Source organism: Pongo pygmaeus, chromosome 8 (assembly GCF_028885625.2).
Source record: "Pongo pygmaeus isolate AG05252 chromosome 8, NHGRI_mPonPyg2-v2.0_pri, whole genome shotgun sequence".
In the NCBI taxonomy this organism is placed as follows: Eukaryota; Metazoa; Chordata; class Mammalia; order Primates; family Hominidae; genus Pongo; species Pongo pygmaeus.
In genome coordinates this window covers 131,846,522-131,870,792 of record NC_072381.2, presented here as the reverse complement: position 1 = coordinate 131,870,792, position 24,271 = coordinate 131,846,522, and the positions used below count along the sequence as shown (strand labels likewise).

Below are 24,271 nucleotides of genomic sequence, written 5' to 3'. Positions count from 1 at the left end.
ATAAATTTTTACTTTATCAGTCTACAAAGAAAACAGGAAGCATGAATTACTGAAAACACTGTTTCTCCAATTCAAAGACATTCACTTGTACACTTTTATTATTGTCCTTCACAGACACTGTCAGGTTGTATGTTTTTATTAAGATACTTGGGAAGAAAAGATCAATTTATGCCTATTGATTAGAAGTGGATTTAAAGGACAATTGTACTTCCAATTAAAATAATGTAAGGTAAAAACACTGAGTTTCAGAATGATAAGGAAAATGACTTTATGAGGAGTTACATTTCCCAATTGCCTTGATTTTATTTTCCAAGCGATTTCCCTTTATATTGCATGAAGCAGCTGAGTAATAAACCTTGCAGTGACACCACAGATATAAATCTACTTGGCAACAAGCATAAAGTTTATTAATAATCTATAAATCGCCATATTTTATGGTTCTCTAAAAAATGCTGGGAAACCCTGGAATTGGAGCAAACGGTGAAGTTACACTATCAGGCTTGTACTGGATGTAGCTGTTTTATGGTGAGGTTGTGATTCGAGTCATTGTTAAAATTCCTTTAAATGAACAGTTTAAACTTGTCATTAAAAAAACCATACGCCCACATTTTGTTTCAACTTTAAGATTTAACTGACAAATAAAAGTTGTATATATTTATGGTGAATGACATGATGTTTTGACATATGTACATATTGTGAAATTATTAAATGCAGGTAACATATCCATCACCTTGCATACTTTTGGTGAGAATATTTAAGATCTATTAATACTACTCCCAGTAATTTTCAAATATAAAAAAGCTTTATTATTAACTATAGTCACCATGATCTACAGTAGGTATCCAGAATTTACTCCTTCAATTTAGCTAAAACTTTGTACCCTTTGATGAACATCTCCTGGATTCTCCCCTGCTATCCCCTGGTAACCAACATTCTACTCTCTACTTCTATGAATTTGATATTTTTAGATTTCACATACAAGTAAGATCATACAGTATTTGTCTTTCTGTTCCTGGTTTATTTCACTTAGCATAATGTCCTCCGGGTTCATCTCTGGTGTTGCAGGTGACAGGATTTCCCTCTTCTTTAAGACTGTATAGTATTCCATTGCATGTGTATGTGTGTGTGTGTATATATATATCAATAGACTATGAGAAATTGTGTGTATATATACACACATATGTGTATATATACATTATACATATATGTGATATATATGTACACACATATGGATATATATATATCAGTAGACCAATCAATAGGCATAAATTGATCTTTTCTTCCCAAGCATCTTATAAAAACACAACACCTCACAGTGTCTGTGAAGGACAATAATACACACACACACACACACACACACACACACACATACACTACATTTTCTTTATCCATTAATCTGTTGATAGACACTTAGGTTGATTTCATATCTTGGCTATTGTGAATAATACCACAACGAACACAGGAGTGCTGATACCTCGTCAACATACTGATTTCTTTTCCTTTAGATAAATTCCCAACAGTAGGATTGGTCATTCTATTTTTGCATTTTTGAGGAATATCCATACTGTTTTCCATAATGGCCGTACTAATTTACATCCCCGCAGCAGTGTGCAAGGGTTCTCTTTTCTCCACATTCTTGCCAACACTTGTTATAGTTTCTCTTTGATAATAGCCATACTAACAGGTGTGAAGTGCTAGCTCATTGCGGTTTTAATTTGCATTTCCCTGATAGTTTGTGATGTTGCGTGTTTTCTCATATACCTGTTGGCCAATTTTTTTTTTTTAGAAATCTCTATTCAGGTACTTTGCCCATTTTTTAATTAGGTTATTTGCTTTCTTGCTATTGGGAGTTGTCTGAGTTCCTTATATATTTTGGGTATTAACCCCTTATTGGACATACGGTTTGCATATATTTTCTCCCATTCTACAGGTTGTCTCCTCATTCTGTTGATTGTTTCCTTTGCTATGTAGAAGCTGTATAGTGTGATATAATTCCATTTGTTTGTTTTTGGTGTTGTTGCCTGTGCTTTTGAGGTCACATCCAAAAAATTATTGCCCAAACTAATGCCACAGAGCTTTTCCTCTGTTTTCTTCTAGTAGTTTTAGAGTTTCAGGAACTACATTTAACTCTTTAATTCATTTTCAGTTGATTTTTAAATATGGTGTAAATTAAAAGTCTAATTTCATTCTTCTGCATGTGGATATCCAATCTTCCCAACTCAATTTGTTGAAGAGATTTTCTCTCCCCATTGTATATTCTCAGCTCCTTTGTCAAAGATTAGTTGAACGTAAATACACAGATGTATTTCTGGTCTTTCGAGTATGTTCAATCAGTCTATTTGTTTTTATGCCAGCACCATGCTGTTTTGATTACTATGACTTCATAAGAGATTTTAAAATTAGATACTGTGATGTCTCCAGTTTTATTCTTTTTGCTCTCAATCGCTTGGGCTATTTGGAGTCATCTGCAGATTCATATGAATTTTAAGATTGCATTTTCTATTTCTGTGAAAGATGTCATTGAAATTTTGATAGGTGTTGCATTAAATCTGTAGATCACGGTGGGTAGTACAGATATTTTAACAATATTCTGCAAATCTGTGAGCATGGAATATCTTTTTACTCTTACTTTTTACTTCTTATCTTTTAATTATGTCTTCAGTTTCTTTCATCAGTGTTCTATAGCTTTTAGTGTACATATATTTCACTTCCTCAGTTAAATTTATTTCTATGATTTTATTTTTGTGATGCCAGTGTAAATGGGATTGTTTTCTTGATTTCTTTTTCATATAGTTCATTGTGTGTGTACAGAAATGCTACTGATTTTTCTTTTTTTTTTTTGAGATGGAGTCTCTGTCACCCAGGCTGGAGTGCAGTGGTGCAATCTTGGCTCACTGCAACCTCCGCCTCCCAGGTTCAAGCGATTCTTCTGCCTCAGCCTCCCAAGTAGCTGGAACTACAGGTACATGCCACCATGCCTGGCTAATTTTTGTGTCTTTAGTAGAGACAAGGTTTCACCATATTGGCCAGGCTTGTTTCGAACTCCTGACCTTGTGATCTGCCTGCCTCGGCCTCCCAAAGTGCTGGGATTACAGGCATGAGTCATCGCGCCTGGCCCCGCTACTGATTTTTGTATGTTGATTTTGTATCCTGCTACTTTACTGAATTTGTTTATTATTTCTGTTTTGTGACGGAGTTTTTAGGGGTTTCTACATATAAGATCATGTCATCTGCAGAGGTGATTTCACTCTTTCTTTCCAACTTGAATGCTTTTATTTTTTTTTCTTAAATAATCGCCATAGCTAGGACTTCCACTACTATGCTGGATAGAAGCAGCAATAATAGGTATCCTTGTCTTATTCCTGGTCTTATAGGAAAAGCTTTCAACTTTTCATCATTGAGTACGATGTTAGCTGTGGGCTTATTATATATGGCCTTTAATGTGCTGAGGTATATTTCTTCTACACCTAATTTGTTGAGAAGTTTTACCATAAAAGCATGTTGAATTTTGTCAAATGTTTTCTCAGTGTCTTTTGAGATGATCATATGGCTCTTGTCCTTTATTCTGTTAATGTGGCAAAGCACATTTATTGATTTTTGATATTGAACCATCATTGCATCCCAGGCATAAATCCTACTTCATCACGGTGAAGAAGTCTTTTAATTTGCTATTGAATTTTGTTTGCTAGTATTTTGTTGAGGATTTTTGCATCTGTGTTCATCAGGGGTATTGGTCTGTAATTTCCTTTTTCTTAAAATGTTCTTATCTGACTTTGGTGTCAGAGTAATGATGGCCTCATAAAATGAGTTCGGAAGTATTCCCACCTCTTCAATTTTTTTGAAAGAGTTTGAGAAGGATGGTATTAATTCTTCCCTAAATATCTGGTAGAATTCAGCCATGAAGCCATCTGATCCCAAGCTTTTCTTTTAAAGAGAAGATTTTACAATTTCTGATTCAATCTCCTTACTCATTGTGACTCTGTTAGGATTTTCTATTTCTCCACAATTCAGTCTTGGCAAGATGTACATTGTTAGGAATTTATTCACTTCTAGTAGTATCCAATTTGTAGGTGTATAATTATTCTTAGTAGTCTCAGTCTCTTATAGTTCTTTGTATTTCTGTGGTATCAGTTTTCATGTCTCCTCTTTCATTTTCATTTGATTTGTCTTCTCTCTTTAGCTAGAGATTTGTCAATTTTGTTTATCTTTTCAAAAAAACAATTTTCAGTTGTATTGATCTTTTCTATTACTTGTCTAGTCTCTCATTTATTTCTTCTCTGAACTTTGTTATTTCCTTCTTTCCACCAACTTTGGGCTTAGCTTGTTCTTGTTTTTCTAGTTCTAGTTCTTGATTAGTCCCTTGAGGTGTAGCAGTAGGTTGTTTGAGATCTTTCTTCTTTTTTAATGTAGGCATTTACTGCTATAAACTTCACTCTTAGAACTGTTTTTGCTGCATTCCATATGTTTTAGCATACTGTGTTTCCATTTTTGTTTATCTTGAGATATTTTTAAATTTCTTTTTTTGATTTCTTCCTTGACTCATTGGTTGTTCAGGAGCATGTTGTATAATTTTCACATATCTATGACTTTTCAAAAATTCCTGCTGTTACTGTAGTTTCTTTCATACCATTGTGATGAGAAAAGATACTTGATATGGGGCCGGGCGTGGTGGCTCACACCTGTAATCCTAGCATTTTGGGAGGCCGAGGCAGGGGGATCATGAGGTCAAGAGATCGATACCATCCTGGCCAACATAGTGAAACCCCGTCTCTACTAAAAATACAAAAAAAAAAAAAAAAAAAAAAGAGCCAGGCGTGGTGGCAGCCTCCTGTAGTCCCAGCTGCTCAGGAGGCTGAGGCAAGAGAGTCACTTGAACCCCAGAGGCAGAGGTTGCACTGAGCCAAGATTGCACCATTGCACTTCACTCCAACCTGGAAACAGAGCAAGACTCTGTCTCAAAACAACAACAACAACAACAAAAAGATACTTGATATGATTTCTATCATCTAAATTTGTTAAGACTTATTTTTTGGCCTAACATATGCTCTATCCTGAAGAATGTTCTATGTGCACTTGAAAAGAATATTTATTCTGTTGCTGTTAGATGGAATGCTCTGTGTATATCTGTGAAAGCCACTTGCTTGGATGTACAGTTTAAGTCCAATGTTTTCTTGTTGATTTCCTATCAAGATGATCTATTCATTGCTGAAAGTGAGATACTGAAGCCCTCCACTACTATTGTATTGTTATCTCTCTCTCCCTTCAGATCTATTATTTGCTTTATATATTTAGGTGTTCTGATATTAGATGTATATATATATTTGTAATTGTTGTATGTACTTGATGAATTGACCCCTTTATCATTATATTATGACTCTGTCTCTTTTTACACTTTTGGACTTAAAGTCTATGTTGTCTGATATAAGTATAGCTACCTCTGCTCTCTTTAGGTTTTCTTTTATCGGGAATATCCTTTCTATCCCTTCACTTTTTGTCTATTTATGTCCTTAAAGCTAAAGTGAGTCTCCTGTAGGAAGCATATTATTAGGTCTTTTATTTTTAACCCATTGAGCTACTCAGTATATATGCTCTTTTGATTGGAGAATTTAATCTATTTACAGTCAAGGTAATTATTAATAGGTAAGATATTACTGCTGCCATTTTGTTGTTTTCTGGTGTGTTTTTTAGATCCTTTGTTCATTTCTTCCTTTCTCGATGTCTTCCTTTATGATTTGATGGTTTGATGTAGTAGTATGCTTTGATTTATTTCTCTTTGTCTGCTGTGTATCCACTATAGGTTTTTACACTGTGGTTACCATTAGGCTTACATAAAACATCTTGTAATTATAACAGGCTATTTTAAGCTGATAACAACTTAATTTTGATTTTACACAAAACTCTGTACTTTTACTTCCTCTCCTCACATATTATGTTTTTGACTTTACAGTTTACATATTTTTATATTGTTTTTTCTTAACAAATTATTGTAGCTGTAGGTGTTTTAAATAGTTTTGTCACTTAACCTTTCTACTAGAGATATAAGTGATTTTTATCTGACCATTACACTATTAGAGTATTCTGAATTTGACTATGTACTTACTTTTACAAGTAAGTTTTATATTTTTGTATGTTTTGATGTTAGTAATTAGTATCCTTTCACTTTAGCATGAAAAACTTCTTCAGAATTTCTTGTAAAGCAGGTTAATGGTGGTGAACCCCTTACCTTTGTTTTTTTTGACAAAGCCTTTATCTCTCATTTCCAAAGGGCAGCTTTGTTAGGTAAGGAATTTTTGGTTGACAGATCTTTTTCCCCCCAGCACTTTGAATATATCATGCCACTCTTTTCAGGCCTGAAAACTTTCTGCTGAGAAATCAGCTGATAGCCTGATGGAGATTTCCTTGAATATGAGGATCTTAATTTCTTTTGCTGCTTTTAAGATTCTCTCTTTGTCTTTGATTTGTGACAGTTTGATTATGTCTTGGTGTAGTCTTCTGTGGGTTGAATATGATTAGAAACCTTTGAGTTCCTGTATCTGGATGTTTATATCTTTCCCCAGATTTGGAAAGCTTTTTGCTATATTTTTTAATAAGCTTTCTGTCCCTTTCTCTTTTCCTTCTTAAACTTCTTTTAAAAAAAAGATTTTATTTTTCCATAGGTTATTGGAGTACAAGTGGTGTTTGCTTACATGAGTACATACTTTAACAGTGATTTGTGAGATTTTGATGTACCCATCACTCGAGCAGTATATGCTGTACCCCATTTGTAGTCTTTCACCCCTTGACCCCCTCCCATTCTTCCCCCTGAGACCCCAAAGCACATTGCTTAATTCTTATGCCTTTGCATCCTCATAGCTTAGCTCTCACATGGTTTTCCATTCCTAAGTTACTTCAGTTACAATATTAGTCTCCAATCTCATCCAGGTCACTGCAAATGCTGTTAATTCATTCCTTTTTATGGCTGAGTAGTGTTCCATTGTATATATACACCACAGTTTCTTTATCTACTCATTAATTGATGAGCATTTGGGTTGGTTCCATGATTTTGCAATTGCAAATTGTGCTGCTATAAACATGCATGTGCAAGTACCTTTTTTGTATAATGACTTCTTTTCCTCTGGGTAAATACCCAGTGGTGGTATTGCTGAATCAAATATTAGTTCTATTTTCAGATCTTTAAGGAATCTCTACACTGTTTTTCATAGGGGCTGTACTGGTTTACATTCCTACCAGCAGTATAGAAATGTTCCTTGATCACTACATCCACGCCAACATCTACTGTTTTTTGATTTTTTTATTATGGCCATTCTTGCAGGAGTAAGGTGGTATCACATTGTGGTTTTTATTTGCATTTCCCTGATCATTAGTGATGTTGAGCATTTTTTCATATGTTTGTTGGCCATTTGTATATCTTCTTTTGAGAATTGTCTATCATGTCTTTAGCCCACTTTTTGATGGGATTGTTTGTTTTTTACTTGCTGATTTGAGTTCATTGTAGATTCTAGATATTTGTCCTTTGTCAGATGTATAGATTGTGAAGATTTTCTCCCACTCTGTGTTTTGTCTGTTTACTCCGCTGACTGTTTCTTTTGTCATGCAAAAGCTCTTTAGTTTAATTAAGTCCCAACTATTTGTCTTTGATTTTATTGTGTTTGCTTTTGGGTTCTTGGTCATGAAATCCTTGCCTAAGCCAATGTCTAGAAGGGTTTTTCCAGTGTTATCTTCTAGAATATTTACAGTTTCAGGTCTTAGATTTAAGTCCTTAATCCATCTTGAGTTGATTTTTGTCTAAGGTGAGAGATGAGGATCTAGTTTCATTCTACATGTGGCTAGCCAATTATCCCAGCACCATTTGTTGAAAAAGGCGTCCTTTCCCCACTTTATGTTTTTGTTTGCTTTGTCGAAGATCAGCTGGCTGTAAGTATTTGAGCTTATTTTTGGGTTCTCTATTCTGTTCCATTGGTCTATGTGCCTATTTTTATACCAGTACCATGCTGTTTTGGTGACTGTGGCCTTATAGTATAGTTTGAAATCAGGTAGTGTGATGCCTCCAGATTTATTTGTTTTGCTTAGTCTTGGTTTGGCTATGTGGGCTCTTTTTTGATTCCACATGAATTTTAGAATTGTTTTTTCTAATTCTGTGAAGAATGATGGTGGTATTTTGATGGGGATTGCATTGAATTTGTAGATTGCTTTTGGCAGTATGGTCATTTTCACAATACTGATTTTACCCATCCATGAGCATGGGATGTATTTCCATTTGTTTGTGTCATCTATGATTTCTTTCAGCAGTGTTTGTAGTTTTCCTTGTAGAGGTCTTTCATCTCCTTTGTTAGGTATATTACTAAGTATTTTACTTCTTTTGCAGCTATTATAAAAGGGATTGAGCTCTTGATTTGATTCTCTCCTTGGTTGCTCTTGTTGTATAGGAGAGCTACCGATTTGTGTACCTTAATCTTGTATCTGGAAACTTTGATGAATTCTTTTATCAATTTCAGGAGCTTTCTGGAGGGATCTTTAGGGTTTTTGAGGTAAATGATCTTATCACCAGCAAACAGTGACAGTTTGACCTCCTGTTTACTGATTTGGATGTCCTTTATTTCTTTTTCTTGTCTGATTGCTCTGGCTAGGACTTCCAGTACTATGTTGAAGAGGAGTGGTGAGCGTGGGCATCCTTCTCTTGTTCCATTTCTCAGAGGGAATGCTTTCAACTTTTCCCCATTCAGTATTATGTTGGCTGTGGGTTTTCATAGGTGGCTTTTGTTACATTGAGGTATGTCCCTTGTATGCTGATTTTGCTGAGAGATTTAATCATAAAGCAATGCTGGATTTTGCCAAATGCTTTTTCTGCTTCTATTGAGATGATCATATGACATTTGTTTTTAATTCTGTTTATGTGGTGTATTACATTTATTGACTTGTGTATGTTAAACCATCCCTGCATCCCTGTTGTGAAACCCACATGATCATAGTGGCTTATCTTTTTGATATGTTGTTGGATTTGGTTAGCTAGTATTTTGCTAAGAATTTTAGCGTCTATATTCATCAGGGATATCAGTCTATAGTTTTCTTTTTTGGTTATGTCCTTTCCTGGTTTTCGTATTAAGATGATGCTGGCTTCATGAATTAGGGAGGGTTTCCTTTTCCTCCATCTTGTGGAATAGTGTCAATAGGATTGATACCAATTCTTCTTTGAATGTCTAGTAGAATTCTGCTCTAGAGTTCGTCTGTGAATCCGTCGGGTCCTGGGCTTTTTTTGTTGGTAATTTTTAAATTACCGTTTCAATCTTGCTGCTTGTTATTGGTCTGTTCAGGGTATCTAATTCTTCCTGATTTAAGCCAGGAGGGTTGTATCTTTCCAGGAATTTATCCATCTCTTCTGTGTTTTCTAGTTTATACACGTAAAGGTGTTCATTGTAGCCTTGAATGATCTTTTGTATTTCTGTGGTATCAGTTGTAATATCTCCCATTTCATTTCTTATTGAGGTTGTTTGGATTTTCTCTCCTCTTTTCTTGGTTAGTCTTGCTAATGGTCTATCAATTTTATTTATCTTTTAAAAAACCAGCTTTTTGTTTCATTTATCTTTTGTGTTTGTGTTTGTGTGTGTTTCAATCTCATTTAGTTCTGCTTTGATCTTGGTTATTTCCTTCTGCTGGGTTTGGGTTTGATTTGTTCTTGGTTCTCTAGTTCCTTGAGGTGTGTGACCTTAGAATGTCAGTTTGTGCTCTTTCAATGTCAGTTTGTGCTCTTTCAGTCTTTTTGATGTAGGCATTTACGGCTATGAACTTTCTTCTTAGCACTGTCTTTGCTGTATCCCAGAGGATTTGATAGGTTATGTCACTATTGTAATTTAGTTTGATGAATTTTTAAATTTCCATCTTGATTTCATTTTTGAGCCAATGCTCATTCAGGAGCAGGTAATTTAATTTCCATGTATTTTCATGGTTTTAAAGGTTCCTTTTGGAGTTGATTTCAAGTTTTATTCCACTGTGGTCTGAGAGAGTCTTGATATAATTTCAATTGTCTTAAATTTATTGAGGTTTGTTTTGTAGCCTGTCATATGGTCTATCACGGAGAAAGTTCCATGTGCTGTTAAATAGAATGTGTATTCTGTGGTTGTTGGATGGAATGTTCTCTCTCTATATATATATCTGTTAAGTCCATTTGTTCCAAGGTATAGTTTAAATCCATTGTTTCTTTGTTGACTTTCTGTCTTGATGACCTGTCTAGTGCTGTCAATGGAATATTGAATTTTCCTACTATTATTGTGTTGCTGTCTGTCTCATTTCTTAGGTCTATTAGTAATTGTTTTGTAAATTTGGGAGCTCCAGTGTTGGATGTATATATGTTTAGGATTGTGATATTTTCCTAAAATTGGATAAGGCCTTTTATCATCATGTAATGTCTCTCTTTGTCTTTTTTAACTGCTGTTGCTTTAAAGTTTGTTTTGTCTGATGTAAGAATAGCTACTCCTGCTTGCTTTTGGTGTCCATTTGCATGAAATGCCTTTTTCTACCTCTTTACTTTAAGTTTATGTGAGTCCTTATGTCTTAGGTGAGTTTCTTGAAGGCAGCAGATGGTTGGCTGGTGAATTCTTATGCATTTTGTAGTTCTATATCTTTTAAGTGGAGCATTTAGGCTATTTACATTTAATATTAGTATTGAGATGGGAGGTACCATTTTATTCATCGTGCTGTTTATTGCCTATGTACCTTGGTTTTTTGTTTTTTGTTTTTGCTTTTAAAATTGTATTTTTGTTGTATAGGTCCTGTGAGATTTATGCTTTAAAGAGGTTCTGTTTTGATGTGTTTCCAGGATTTGTTTCATGATTTAGAGCACTTTTAGAGTTCTTGTAGTCTTGGCTTGGTAGTGGCAAATTCTCTCATCATTTGTTTATCTGAAAAATACTGTATCTTTCCTTCATATATAACACTTAGTTTCACTGGATACAAAATTCTTGGCTGATAATTGTTTTATTTGAGGAGGCTGAAGATAGGGACCCAATCCCTTCTAGGCTGTAGGGTTTCTGCTGAGAAATCTGCTATTAATCTGATAAATTTTCCTTTATAGGTTACCTGGTGCTTTTGTCTTGGAGCTCTTAAGATTCTTTCCTTCATCTTAACTTCAGATAACCTGATGACAATGTGCCTAGGCGATGATCTTTTTGAGATGAATTTCCCAGGAGTTCTTTGTGCTTCTTGCACTTGGATGTCTATGTCTCTAGCAAGGCCAGGGAAGTTTTCCTCGATTATTCCCTCAATATGTTTTCTAAACTTTTAGATTTCTCTTCTTCCTCAGAAATGCTGATTATTCTTAGTTTTAGTCATTTAACATAATCCCAGACTTCTTGGAGGCTTTGTTTATATTTTTTTATTCTTTTTTTTTGTCTTTGTTGGGTTGGGTTAATTCAATGCTTTGTCTTTGAGCTCTGAATTTCTTTCTTCTACTTGTTCAATTCTATTGCTGAGATTTTCCAGAGCATTTTGCATTTCTATATGTGTGACCAAAGTTTCCTGAAGTGTTGATTGTTTTTTCTTTATGCTTTCTATTTCCTTGAATATTTCTCCCTTCACTTCTTGTATCATTTTTTGGGTTTCCTTGCATTGGGCTCCACCTTTCTCTGGTGCCTCCTTGATTAGCTTAATAACTAACCTCCTGAATTCTTTTTCAGATAAATTAGGTATTTATTCTTGGTTTGGATCCATTGCTGGTAAGCCAGTGTGATTTTTGGGGGATGTTAAAGAGCCTAATATGTTTTGTCATATTACCAGAGTTCCTTTTCATGCGGGTAGGCTCTGTCAGAGGGAAGGTCTAGGGCTGAAGGCTGTTGTTCAGATTCTTCTGTCCCACAGGGTGTTCTCTTGATGTAGTACTCTCCCCCTTTTCCTATGAATGTGGCTTCCTGAGAGCTGAGCTGTAGTGATTGTTATCTCTCTTCTGGGTCCAGCCACCCAGCAAGTCTACCAGGCTCCCGGCTGGTACTGGGGGTTGTCTGCACAGAGTCCTGTGATGTTAACCGTCTGTGGGTCTCTCAGCCATGGATACCAGCACCTGTTTCAGTGAAGGTGGCAGGGGAGTGAAATGGACTCTGTGAGCATTCTTAGCTTTGGTGGTTTAATGCTCTATTTTTGTGCTGGTTGGCCTCCTGCTGGGAGGTGGCACTTTCTAGAGAGCATCAGCTGTGGTAGTATGGAGAAGAACCGGCAGTAGGCAGGGCCCTAGAACTCCCAAGAGTATATGCCCTTTGTGTTCGATACCAGAGTGGGTAGGGAAGGACCATCAGGTGGCAGCAGAGCTAGGCATGTCTGAGCTCAGGCTCTTCTTTGGCAGGTCTTGCTGCGGCTGCTGTGGCGGATAGGGGGTGAGGTTCCCAGGTCAATGGAGTTACTTACCTAGGAGGATTATGGCTCCCTCTGCTGAGTCATGCAGGTTGTCAGGGAAGTGGGGGAAAGCCAGCAGTCACAGGCCTCACCCAGCTCCCACGCAATCCAAAGGGCTGGTTGCACTCCGTAATAGCACCAAGTCTGTTTCCAGGCAGTGGGCAAGCAGGGCTAAGAACTTGCCCCAAGCTACCCGCCTCCCAGCTGTGAAAGAAAAAAGGGCTTTAGTTCTTCCCCTGCCTGTGGAGTCTGCATGCAAGATTCATGCCCTCCCCTGAGTTCCTGCCAGGAGGCTTCTTAACTGGTTCAAATTGCTACAAAGTTCAGCTAGAGGTGTCCTTCTCCCTGTGGCATTTTCCCTGCACCTCTGGCTGCCCTCCCAAAGGATTCCTGTGATGCCTGGCAGGAATGCCCTGCTTGGGGACCCAACAAGCTCCCAGGGCCTTTCCCGCTGCTGCTTCTACCCCTGTATTTTGCTTGGCCCTTCTTAAACTTCTGTAATGCAAAAGTGAGCTCTTTTGATGCTGTTCTATAAATCCCATAAGCTTTCTTCATTCATTTTCATTATTTTTTTCTTTGACTAGTTATTTTTAAATAACCTGTCTTTGAATTCACAGGCTCTTTCTTCTGCTTAATTTGTCTGTTAATGCCTTTTATTTCCTTTTAAATTTCATTTGTTATATCCTTCAGTTTCAGAATTTCTAATTGGTTCTTTTTAATTATTTCAATCTCTCTGTTAAACTTCTCATTTTATTCATATATTGTTTTCCTGATGTCATTTTTTGTGTGTGTTCTCTTATAGTTGGATCAGCTTCCTTAAAACAATTATTTTGAATTCTTTGTCAGATGATGCATAGAGTTCTATTTTTTTGGGATCAGTTACTGGACAATTATCACATTATTTTGTTGGTATTATGCTTCCTTGTTGTTTTTCTGTTTTGTTTGGCCTTGCAATGATGTCTGCTCATTTGATGGAGCAGTCACCTCTTCCAGGTTTTAAGTACTGGTTTCATTGGGGAAAAAATGTCATCCTTTTCAGGTGAGTATAAGAACATTGGGTGGAGTGTGGCAGTTCTAGCTCTAGTGAGGGTGCAGTGGCATAGCTGTCAGCTGAGGTTGACAATTGCCAATATTGCAGATGTCCTCAGTGGCCAAGGCTGTGGATGTCTACAGCAGCAGCAAGAGTCCTTAGGGTCTTTGATGGCAAAGGCTGCTGGGATCCTCCTGATTGCTTTTTCTACCACCAGGAATGTCATGGCCAAGGGGGTTTCTCTTGAACTGGGTCTGGCTGATAGCACTTATGGTGATGTTGACATTGGTGTATGATATATGGTACCAATGGAGTGGCCATGAAACCAGGGTCTGGGGCATGGGTACATATGGAGGGAACACAACTCCAGGGTCTGGGGCATGGGTACATATGGAGGGAACACAACTCCAGGGTCTGGGGCATGAGTACATATGGAGGGAACACAACTCCAGGGTCTGGGGCATGGGTACATATGGAGGGAACACAACTCCAGGGTCTGGGGCATGGGTACATATGGAGGGAACACAACTCCAGGGTCTGGGGCATGGGTACATATGGAGGGAACACAACTCCAGGGTCTGGGGCATGGGTACATATGGAGGGAACACAAATCCAGGGTCTGGGGCATGGGTACATATGGAGGGAACACAAATCCAGGGTCTGGGGCATGGGTACATATGGAGGGAACATAACTCCAGGGTCTGGGGCAGCAGTTGTATAGGTTCTCAGGCATCGGCACCCCCACTGCCATGTTGTTAATGGCACACACACACACTTCTAAGAGATGTCATGTGGCCTGACTGTGTATGCCAGATACACACACACGCACACACACACACACAACATACATATACACGTGTATACATATACACACACAGATTAAATTCTATGTAACAGGTACAAATAATTTTCAAAACTGAGAACTAGTTATAGCTGTTAATATCCTATAGTTGGTCTCATTTTTCTTCTCGGTTTCCTCTAGCCAAATACTAACGACAATGCATTCCAGAGGAGAACCAGTTCCTTCAGATTCCTTTGAAAAATATGTTATTTGTTGTATACTGTATTCTTTTAGAAGTGTGTAATGCTCAGTGTATGTTAAAAGCACTGATAAGTCCCACAGAAAAAAAAAAGCCTCCTTAAATTTGTTTAATCCTGTTTTTCCTAAATTTCCTTTTGGACCGTGAAATGTTTTTATCTAATTCTTGATAGTCTGCTTTGGAAACATTACTTTAGGAATCTGCAATGCTTTGCCAATGAAACCCCAACTGGAGTTTCAATTTGCCATTTTCCATAGAAATCTGGCACTGTCAGAAAGTGGTCTTACCCTCATTACCTGCATCCTTTATGTTGAGCAATTCCAGGAAGGGACGGCTGAGGGTTCTGGGGTTCCTCTAGGCAGTAGGGTTGGGTGCAGGTTTCCATCTGTGGCTAGCTTTGCCTCACAGGAAGCTTGCCTAACAATGTGCCCTGCCTGGAGCTGTCTCCGTGTGTGTACCCCAGCATCTGTAACAATGCCACTTGGTGCCCAGCACAAAGTCATCTGGAAAAAGTGGAGTCAGTCACATTCCCATTAGAAAGTCTTCACAGATGTCACAATGTGATATAACCACAGAAAATAAGATCTGGGGGAAGTCTTATCCATACCAATTATATGAGAGAATAGCTGGAAGAAGCAATAAACTGCCAGAGAACTAACTGCATAACAAAGACACAGGCTGGCCTTCCACAGCATTGCCTTCACGTGCAGCTGCTTCAGACTATAGCCTCAGGGACCCTGCAGCTGGGGGCCTGTTTGTTGCCATGGTATGGAGAGGCTCTGTAAACATTCAAAGTAGGGTTACCAGATTTATCTAATGAAAATATAGGATGCTCAGTTAAATTTGCATTTCACATAAATAATGAAGCTTTTTTAGTATAAGTGTGTCCCAAATACCGTATGTCCCATTACTGTATGTCCCATATTTATGCTAAAAAATATTTGTTGTGGATCTGAAAGGCAAATTTAACTGAGTAGTCTTTATTTTCTCTGGCAATACTTCCTCAAAGCCTCAAAACCCATGTAGGGATTTAGCTTTTTTCCTTCTACATTTCACTCTTACTACATTCTATCAAGGTAACAGTGGTCCTCAAACCCAGGCAGGCATCAGAATCACCCAGAAAGCTGCTGAAGCCACAGACCACTGGCCTAGCCACAGAATTTCTGATTTCAATGACCTGGTATAGGGACTGAGTATCTGCATTTGTAACAAGTCTCCAGGTGATGTTGATGCAGCTGGTTCAGGGACTTGAAGGTAACTGGAAGCCACACAGATGTTGACATTTATGTGAAAATGCAGTCCCTCCTTTGAGAACCACAGCCTTATATCTTTTGCAGAGAATAAAAATCCCACTGGTTCCATCAGTACTCAACTCTCAGGTCTCTTGTCTACTTACTTTGAGACTAGAGGTAATTTACCTACACACAAAACCCCTGTAAAGAGGAGAGAAGACTAGCTTGAGTAGGTTGCTGTAAGGATGAATTGAAACATGAATTTGGGGGATAGGTGCCCCGTGCAGAGAGGAACACTGGGGAAATAGTGGTCATTGGCATTGCCATTAGCTTCTTCATGGTTAATAGAGCACCTTCATATGGACTGTTCCCAACACAGTGGCTCATACCTATAATACCAGCATTTTGGAAGGCTGAGGTGGGAGGACAGATTGAGGCCAGGAATTTAAGACCATCTTGGGCAACAAAGTGAGACCCCCATCTCTATAAAAAACAAAACAAAAATAAAAACAACAAAAACAACAAAAACCCTGCTATTCAGGGGAGGCTGAAGTGGGAGGATCACTTGAGCCTGAGAGGTTGAGGCTGCAGTAAGCCATGATTGTGCCACTGCAGTCCACCCTGGGCAACAGAGTGAGACCCCGGCTCAAAAAAGAAAAGTTTTTAAAAAATGATTCTGCTCCCGCAATGGGTGCAGAGGAACCAAATCTTAGCACAAGTAGCTTGTCCCAAAGCACATAGCACCAAGCAAAGGCCTAAGGTGACTTGCCAGGTTTTTAGACTTATACATAAGAAGACTTTATCATTTTATGGAGGCTCAGGCAAGCCAAAGAAATCATCATATATACATCATAAAAGTATGATGTTTAATTTTCTAATGCTCATTTTTTTTTGTAAAAAGAAAGAAACTGAATTTCCTGTTGTGTTTAGTGAGGTCATTAAGAATTTGAATCATTAAATCCTAGAGACTGGGTATAGCTGCCCATCTTTCAGCTGATTTGCCTTCAACTTCAACAATGTGCTCATTGCAGAAAATAGTCTGTACCACTTTGTCAGCCACTGCTGAGCTCCCCTAGGAGGAAATGCATGTTTTGGGCAACTGACGGGAGTCCTCCGCTGGGATTCGTGTTGTAAGTTTCTGGTCTTGGGTAAGAATCTGGTTAGTTTGAGAGTCTCTGATCCTGTCAACATTGGGGCACTGAATTTGCACAGGTAGAGCTTGTTGTTCTGTGGGTCTTTGGCACTACGGGCAACCTGAATTAGGAGGTGATATGTGCCAGCCTTCCTTAGCAGTTCCTGTAGCTTTTATGGGGAACCCTTTGTCTCTTACTGGATCTCTTGAGGAGTAACCAGCCAAGAAATAAAAATATTAAGCACTGGGTCTCTTTTGACCATAGGGATGGAGTGCAAATGGGAAAAAGCAGGGATATTAGGGGCTGAGAAGAGACTTTCCTGTCTTCCAAGAGTTCATGTGCCACTTGGGGAGAGAGTTGGCCAGGCAGACAGCTGTAAACCATGTCTAGAATCATATAGGAGAAGACCCCTAGGGAGTCAGGAAGAGAAGTGGAGTGAGGACAGTGCTCCTGGGTCCACGAGAGAGAGCAGCATGGGCTCAGGGAGTACATCAAGACTCCATTTCTCTCCAAAAATGGTTTTCATAGATATGGTTGACTTGGGGGTCTGGGATCCTCCAGCTGGGGAAGCAAAGCTCTGGTCCTGTGCCTCATCTGCCATATTGCATCAGGGGTCTCTCCTTGGAAGATCTGGGGAGGCTTGTGGCTGCCAGTGTTCATGGTGGGGTGTTCTCTTCACCACCTCCCCACCAAGGGTGCAGACCCTTTATCAAATCCATCCAGTAGCTCCAAAGCACCCTATCTTTCCATGGAAGCTCCAAGATGGTGACCCCACTCTGAGCTCAAGCTCAAGGGTAAGTCTCTGTATGCAAGAGAATGATCTACCTTCCTTTACCAGGAAGCCCTATACACCTTGCTTCTCAAACTGAGTATGCAAAAGGAAATAGATTTTTCTGGAGACTCTCTGGCTTATTTTTTATTTAATTTTATGTTCCTTCACGAGAAAGGTCTGAGAGCTTATTGTCTTTCCAGATTGTTATATCAGCAACTCTCTCATGTGTCTGGACAGTAACTGGCACATGGCATCACTTTCATATCAATACCAACATCTGTGTGGCTTCCACTTACCTGGCAGGGTTCTGAAACAAGCTGCCATGTGCAACGGTCATTCAGCAGTGGGATTCCACAGATGACTAGAAGTGATTTTAGAAACAGGATAATGTTTAGAAAATGAGAATCCAGCATAAGATTTTATCATGAGAGCACTTCAGAGCCAAACCACCTATGAGTTGTTAACTCACCTTCATATGGTGTAACCTGTGCTGTTTAATTTCTGGAGGGCTAATTTAGTTCAAGATAGACCACTCTCCTATTGCCTACATCAAGAAAATTAGAGGGTCCATCATGGTGAGCTGAACAGAAATGATGTACAAGTTTAAACCCTGAGAACCATGGATTTAAACGCTGAGAACCATGATGGAATTACTCTAACGGCCAGCGGCAGAGACCCAGTGACTTTGAAATTGCATAATGCACAGCCTTGTAATCTTAGAATTCACACATGTTGGGGTTTCCCTTAAACACACCCCATTTCCATTCTTTTGTGAAGGTCCAATCTTTAATAGGAGATTCAGGAAGGTAGAGACTTGACGTCTATACTCCAGGCTGGCTTGTTGACTCCCTGCTGAATTCTCTCCAACAGGTATCTCTTGGATTTGGTGTTTCTAAGATAGGGGAAGCAAATGTCTAAAACATCCTTCAAAGTGCTCGAGGTGACTTCAGAAAATAGGCTTCTGGAAGGCATTGTCCTAATAAATCGTGTGAACTTGGTTATCATTTAGATTACCTCTTCAGTAGGGAAAATGAAGTTTGCAATCAGAGCCGTAGATAAGGGCTCTGCATGGAGAAAAAACAGCCCAGCCCCACAAACAACGAATCATGCTGGTGGCAGGGTGATCTTTGCTGCCTTCTGGTGACACTGTCAACTGTCTGAATATTGAGGCCACTTGTCCTTGTGTATGTGTGTGCACACAGGTGATATGAGGATTACAATAAACACCCACATGTGTTTATAGAGATTAATGGGATGTCTGGGCTTTGACCTTACCTGAGTAGTTCTCAGAAGCACTGAAATCTTGGTACCTGGTTGTTTGCTGACTTTGACACAGGCAAGGGCTTGAGGAAGTCTGGCCTTACCAAATTAAATTAGCAATAGACACTGTAGTTTGGAACAATTAATAAGGCAGATGCAAGACTTTTTGGGGAAAAAAGTATTTTCCAGAAATACAGAAATGGGCAATTTACCTTAGTAATTTTATTGGGGGAAAAAACCACCTCTATTTGAATGATAATTCGAGGTAAACACAACTGTAGTCTCTTCCCTCCATGTCAGGGAATTAGAACACATGAAACTTCAAGGAAAATCTGTAAGAGACCCATAAGCAGGCTGAAAATGGTTCTCACCTGCCACTTTAATTTTATACAGGCAGAATTTCCATTAAGAGTAATTTTATAGATAGGATTTCTCTTGTTTTGTTTTGTTTTGTTTTGTTTTGTTTTGTTTTCAAACAAAGCTCATGCAGGTTGGTTTTCCATTCCATGAAGTGAAATCCCTGTGGTTTATGCTGTACATATCCTGAAGGCAATTGCGCCAGGCCGGGGAAGATGGTGGTGTGCGGGTAGTCATGAGAGTCTTCTACCCTGCACAGGAAGAAACTGAGTTGTGGGACCAGGAGAGGTGAATCAAGGATGACTCATCTCTTGCTGCAGGCAGGTCCATGTGACCCTGGGCTGCCATTTCACCCACCCCTACCCACCACAGGCTATTGGGGAATGTCTCTCTCTACTTCATGACCCAGCTCAGCTGTCCCCTGTAATGGAGTTTTCCCCGATGCCCTTCTTCCCTGGTGGACCTGACCACTCCCTCCTGATGTCTCCCCTCACCGTGTGCAGACTTTGCTCTTGGCATCTAAAGGCCTTATTTACCTCATTCTCATCCTGGGCTCTGAGCTCTTAGTTTTATTTATCTTCGTGTCCCTATCACTTAGCCCCAAGGAGATAAACACTTTACAATTGTCAAATGAATGGGCTTGCTTAAACCCAGAGCCTGGGAGTCATCCTTGATTCATCTCTCCTGGCCCCTACAACTCAGTTTCTACCTGTACAGGGTAGAAGAGTCCCATGGCTACCTGCACACTGCCATCTTTCCCCACCTGGCTGCAATTGCCTGACCTGTCTCACTGCTGCCATTTTTGCATCTCCTCCACCCAGTTCATGTTCTGAAGAGCCACTGTGGTCACCTTTTAGCAATAAAAATCAGATCTCATGTTTAAAACTCCACTGGGCTCTCCAACTCTCTTACTCTGAAGGCAAACTCCTTAACAGGCTTGCAAAGCTCCTTAAATAGGTTTGCAAAGCCCAACATGGGTGGTTTCCAATTCTAGGGCATGTTGGAGTCATCTGGAGATTTTGGTTGAGATTCCGATGCCAACACACAGGAATCTTTGTCAAAATCCCCAGGCAGTTGTAAGGCATCACCTGGGTGGAGAACCAAAGTAATCTTCGCTCTCGCCTCTGCACCCTCCCTCTCTGCACAGCCACGATGACCCACTTTCAGTTCCTACTGCAGAAGCTCACTGTGCCCTTCTCCCAGATCCTCCCACAGTTGGCTCTTGTGGTCATTTGGGTCTTGGTTTAAAGATCTCCTCCCCTGCGGGGACTTCTTGCCTCTCCATTCCCTCTTTGACACATGGTGGCATTTCATTTTCACCAGAGCATTTGCCAGATACTTTAGCTGGTTTTTGACTTGTCCAGCTACTCCCAAAATAAATGAAATCTCATGAAGGGAGGATCTTATCTGTTATTTTTGTTTCTGAGCATCCCCTACCAACATAACTGCTCGTTAAATGTAGAAGGAAGGAGAAAGGCATATCTAAGAAATTAATTTTGGATTGGTCTCATGGGAAATGGAGGAGTGCTTGGTCAGGGCTCCCAAAACACAATTTCTGCAACCACGAGCCACTTCCTCTCTCAAAGTGCCCAAAGCTGCTCCAGTGAGTTGTGTTCCTTTCACTCAAGTGAGATTGGGAGCTGTTTGCAATGCACTTGCTCTATTTCAAACCACTTCCTCACGTCTCTTTCCTCCAGGCTAGGAAAGACCCTGCTATTTATCAGATGAGCTTGGGAACCATTAGGAAAACTCAAAGTCAGCAGCAATCAACCTGTAACCTCCCAGGAGTGTGGGTTGAGGTCACCAGCAGGGGAAGCCCCCTTGGACACAGTCCTGCTTGTTTTGCACCTAACGTGGGCTGCTGGGCCCAGAATCAAAAGTTCTGTGTGGCACAGCAGGCTGAGCCGAGTTGAGGAAACACGAGTGGAGGTGTCAGAGAGCTCACATTTGCTTTTGTTTCCTCTTGGGAATCAAACCAAAGCTTAATCGTGGTATCAGGTGCTCTAAAGAAACAAACTGAAAATTTAAAAAAAAGAAAATCTGACTTCCCAGAGTAGACCACAAACAGTTGAACCAAGATGATCAAAATCTTACAAATGGTATTGGTAATGTTTTTAATCTCCTCAGGACACCGTCTGTCTACCCTGGCCTCACCCTAATCTTGAGTAGCCCATGAGGATTGCTGAGCTGGACTTGAATCTAATTCTTTGTACAAGGTTTCTTTTCCCTAAGTGGAATAAGTGACTGTCAAGAGTCACATATTTGCTTGCGCAAGGGCCTGACTGACTGAAGCTGACATTTCCTTTTTTCCTGGAAATGCCATTGGGATGTTTCTGCAGCCCTTGGCTCTGACCTGGTGCTGCCTGGAGCAGGGACCGCTGGATACTGGGAGGCATCTTGGCCCATTGCACTCTCTATGGTGTTGTTGTTTTCTCACTGCTCCTTCTTACAAATTGCTCTAGGGAAAGCTGGGATATTTCCTTGTCCTTAGAGGCCTCATACCTAGTGTAGAGATTTTTCTATGGGAGGGGTGATCTTGCACCCTGGCACTTCTCTCCAGAAGACCATGATTCTGTTGCTAAAAAGAAGCATTCAAAGGCATTGTTCTCCATAAAGTAAGTTAAGTGCTAACACCATACTTCACACCCTTATTTAATTTGTCAAGATCAACCTTGTTTTTGGTCAGTTGTCAATACAGCCACTTAGTTGGAAATATTCCAATTTCTTTTTCTTGTTTCTCCTTTCAGTCTTATCTTTGAAGTTAAGCGATGGTGCCGTATTCTTTTTCATGTCTGAATAACCAGACAGGGGACAAGCTCAGCCACTCTGTTGTTTTCCATATTGTAAGTCAGTAGCTGTGTTATGTTTCTCCAGAGAGGAAGAAATTTCATAGGATCCTTGGCTCTATCCTACCTCCTTAGATATTCCTAGAAAATTCTGTCTATTCTCAAGCCTGAGAAATATTTGGTTGCTCCACTGGATTGATGAGCAAAGGGACAGGCCCGGGTTGGAGGAGATGAATAGAAACAGACCCAGGACTTCACTGGGGATCGCAGGATCCCCACTCCAACTCTGATGCTTGGCAAGGGGCCAAGTTGCCTGTCTGCTTCTGCTGAATGAGCAGGTTACTGCCCAGGTGTTTTAGGAAGCACAGCAGTTGCTGAAACACACCCCCATGCAACAAGCGCCCCAGGAGCATTTACATATGCCAGACCCTTTATTAATCTACACGGCCAAGTGTCTCATGGGAATTTGAGTTATTGGAACAGTCCCTTTTCAATTTTTGCAAGAGGATATATGCTGTTTGTTTTTAACACACACCACTTTTAAGTGTGCCATCTGTGAACATCATTACGATTAGTGATATGTACTTAGAATGAAAAAATCCCAGTCTCATAGTGATTTTTAGCTACTGTGTACTTAATCAAAGGATACTGAGCATACATGATTATTATGTTGTTGTGCATTACCTTTCGCCACATTAGGAAGGGGGCAAGGTGGTCTTTATCTTGCAGAGGCTGAGCAGCCCTATAGAGGGCTATAGACAAGAGTGAAACCTCCTTCTTGCAAAATGCTCTAGGGATAGGTGGGGGATTTCCTTGTCCTTAGAGGCCTCACAGACCTAGTGTAGGGATTTTTCTATGGGTGGAATGAGCTTGCACTCTGGCACTTTTCTCAGAAAACCATGACTCTGTTGCTAAAGGAAGCATTCAAAGGTGTTGCTCTCCATAAAGCAGGTTAGATGCTAACATTGTACTTCATGTCCTTATTTAACTATTGTCAAGACCAACCCTGTTGTTGGCCATTGTCAATACAACCACTTATGGTGTATCAGTCTCTACTGAGTTCTGCTTAGACTCAGGATATGGCTTAGAATAAGGATCAATTAATGGATTATGAACTAACCACAATGTTTCTCTAGAAATGTGTGAGATTCTATACCTTCCGAACTTAATTCTCTTTCTATTTTTTCCAGATAACTTGTTCAAACCCAAAGAACGGTGCATTTCAGAGAAGGAGATGCATATGCGATCTAAGAGGTACTTGGTTATTGTATGGTGTGCAAAGAAGTTGGTGGGGGGAGTGGGGTGGTTTGATGGCTTCAGGGGCCCTCCAATGGGACCACTGCTTCTAGGTCCATGTTTAAGGTCTGAGGTCTTTTTGGCTGCAAATCTGAAAAAATGGCTAAAATAAGTACAGTAGGTGAAATGTGCTTTTGAATGTTAATGCTGCTCTTGGAAAAACCTTAGGAAAGTGGTAGGTCTTGGATTCTGAACCAATCCAGTAATTGGTCTCTAAGAGATTCCCAGACTCTGAGCTGGAACTCCTGCACATTCATATTGTCGCTGTGGGCAGGAGCTATTTGTCACTGCACCTTTGAAGGTAATTTTATAAGGAGGAGAGAAACTATTTCTCCTAAGGGTCTGGACTGTGGCAGGGACTGAAGGAAAGGATCCAACCTTGGAGGCAGATGGCACATGGGAGCCGGTGGAGCCTCAGAGGGGCCATGAGCTAGGTTTCCTGGTGCTCTGTCTCCAGCAGACCTGGCGGCCATGCTGCCAACGCATCCTTCTTATTCTGCTTGGCTGGTGGCTGTTCAAGACTCCCACTGATTCTCACCAATCTGATGCACACAAAGGCTGCCATTCTTTCTGAGATCTGGCCTCTTAACCAAAATATAATAGCTCAGCAGCGTTGGCCAAGTTCATGCAAGTAAAATGTCATTAGTTTATAATAAAGTATCTAGCACAGGGAGGAATTATAATAATTAAATCAAATTGATAGCGCACTTAAAGAAACCATTGAAATACGAAGAATACTTTTCTCCCCACTTCAGGCATACAATTTCTGCTTTTACCATGATTATATTGTTTCCATGGTGATTAGGTAACTTTGATCATTTATTGGAAAGCTCTTTGTAAATAAGGAAGTGAAAACGAGGAAAAGGGAGACCATCCCATTAAAGACCTGATTCGTAGCATTCTAATTGGGGTTTTTAAAGGGCCACTGGGCTTTAAGACTTGCTATTTCAGAAGTGCAAAGTTGCATATACCTCATGCCAGAACCAT

The 24,271-nt window shown here is 39.8% G+C and overlaps 1 protein-coding gene and 1 long non-coding RNA gene across 6 annotated transcripts in view; one reads left to right on the top strand and one right to left on the bottom strand.

Moving 5' to 3' along the window:
- C8H10orf90 (chromosome 8 C10orf90 homolog) overlaps positions 1–24,271 on the top strand; it is a 265,705-nt gene that overhangs the window by 237,551 nt on the left and 3,883 nt on the right. For all 5 annotated transcript variants that reach the window (XM_054436229.2, XM_054436233.2, XM_054436230.2 and 2 more), the window contains one exon: positions 23,179–23,242. In XM_054436229.2, coding sequence (XP_054292204.1) covers positions 23,179–23,242 — 64 coding nt within the window. The remainder of the gene's footprint in view (positions 1–23,178; positions 23,243–24,271) is intronic.
- LOC134740190 (uncharacterized) overlaps positions 19,366–24,271 on the bottom strand; it is a 43,710-nt gene continuing 38,804 nt past the window's right edge. Inside the window, exon 4 of the long non-coding RNA XR_010127488.1 lies at positions 19,366–19,453. This is a non-coding gene — a long non-coding RNA (uncharacterized LOC134740190). The remainder of the gene's footprint in view (positions 19,454–24,271) is intronic.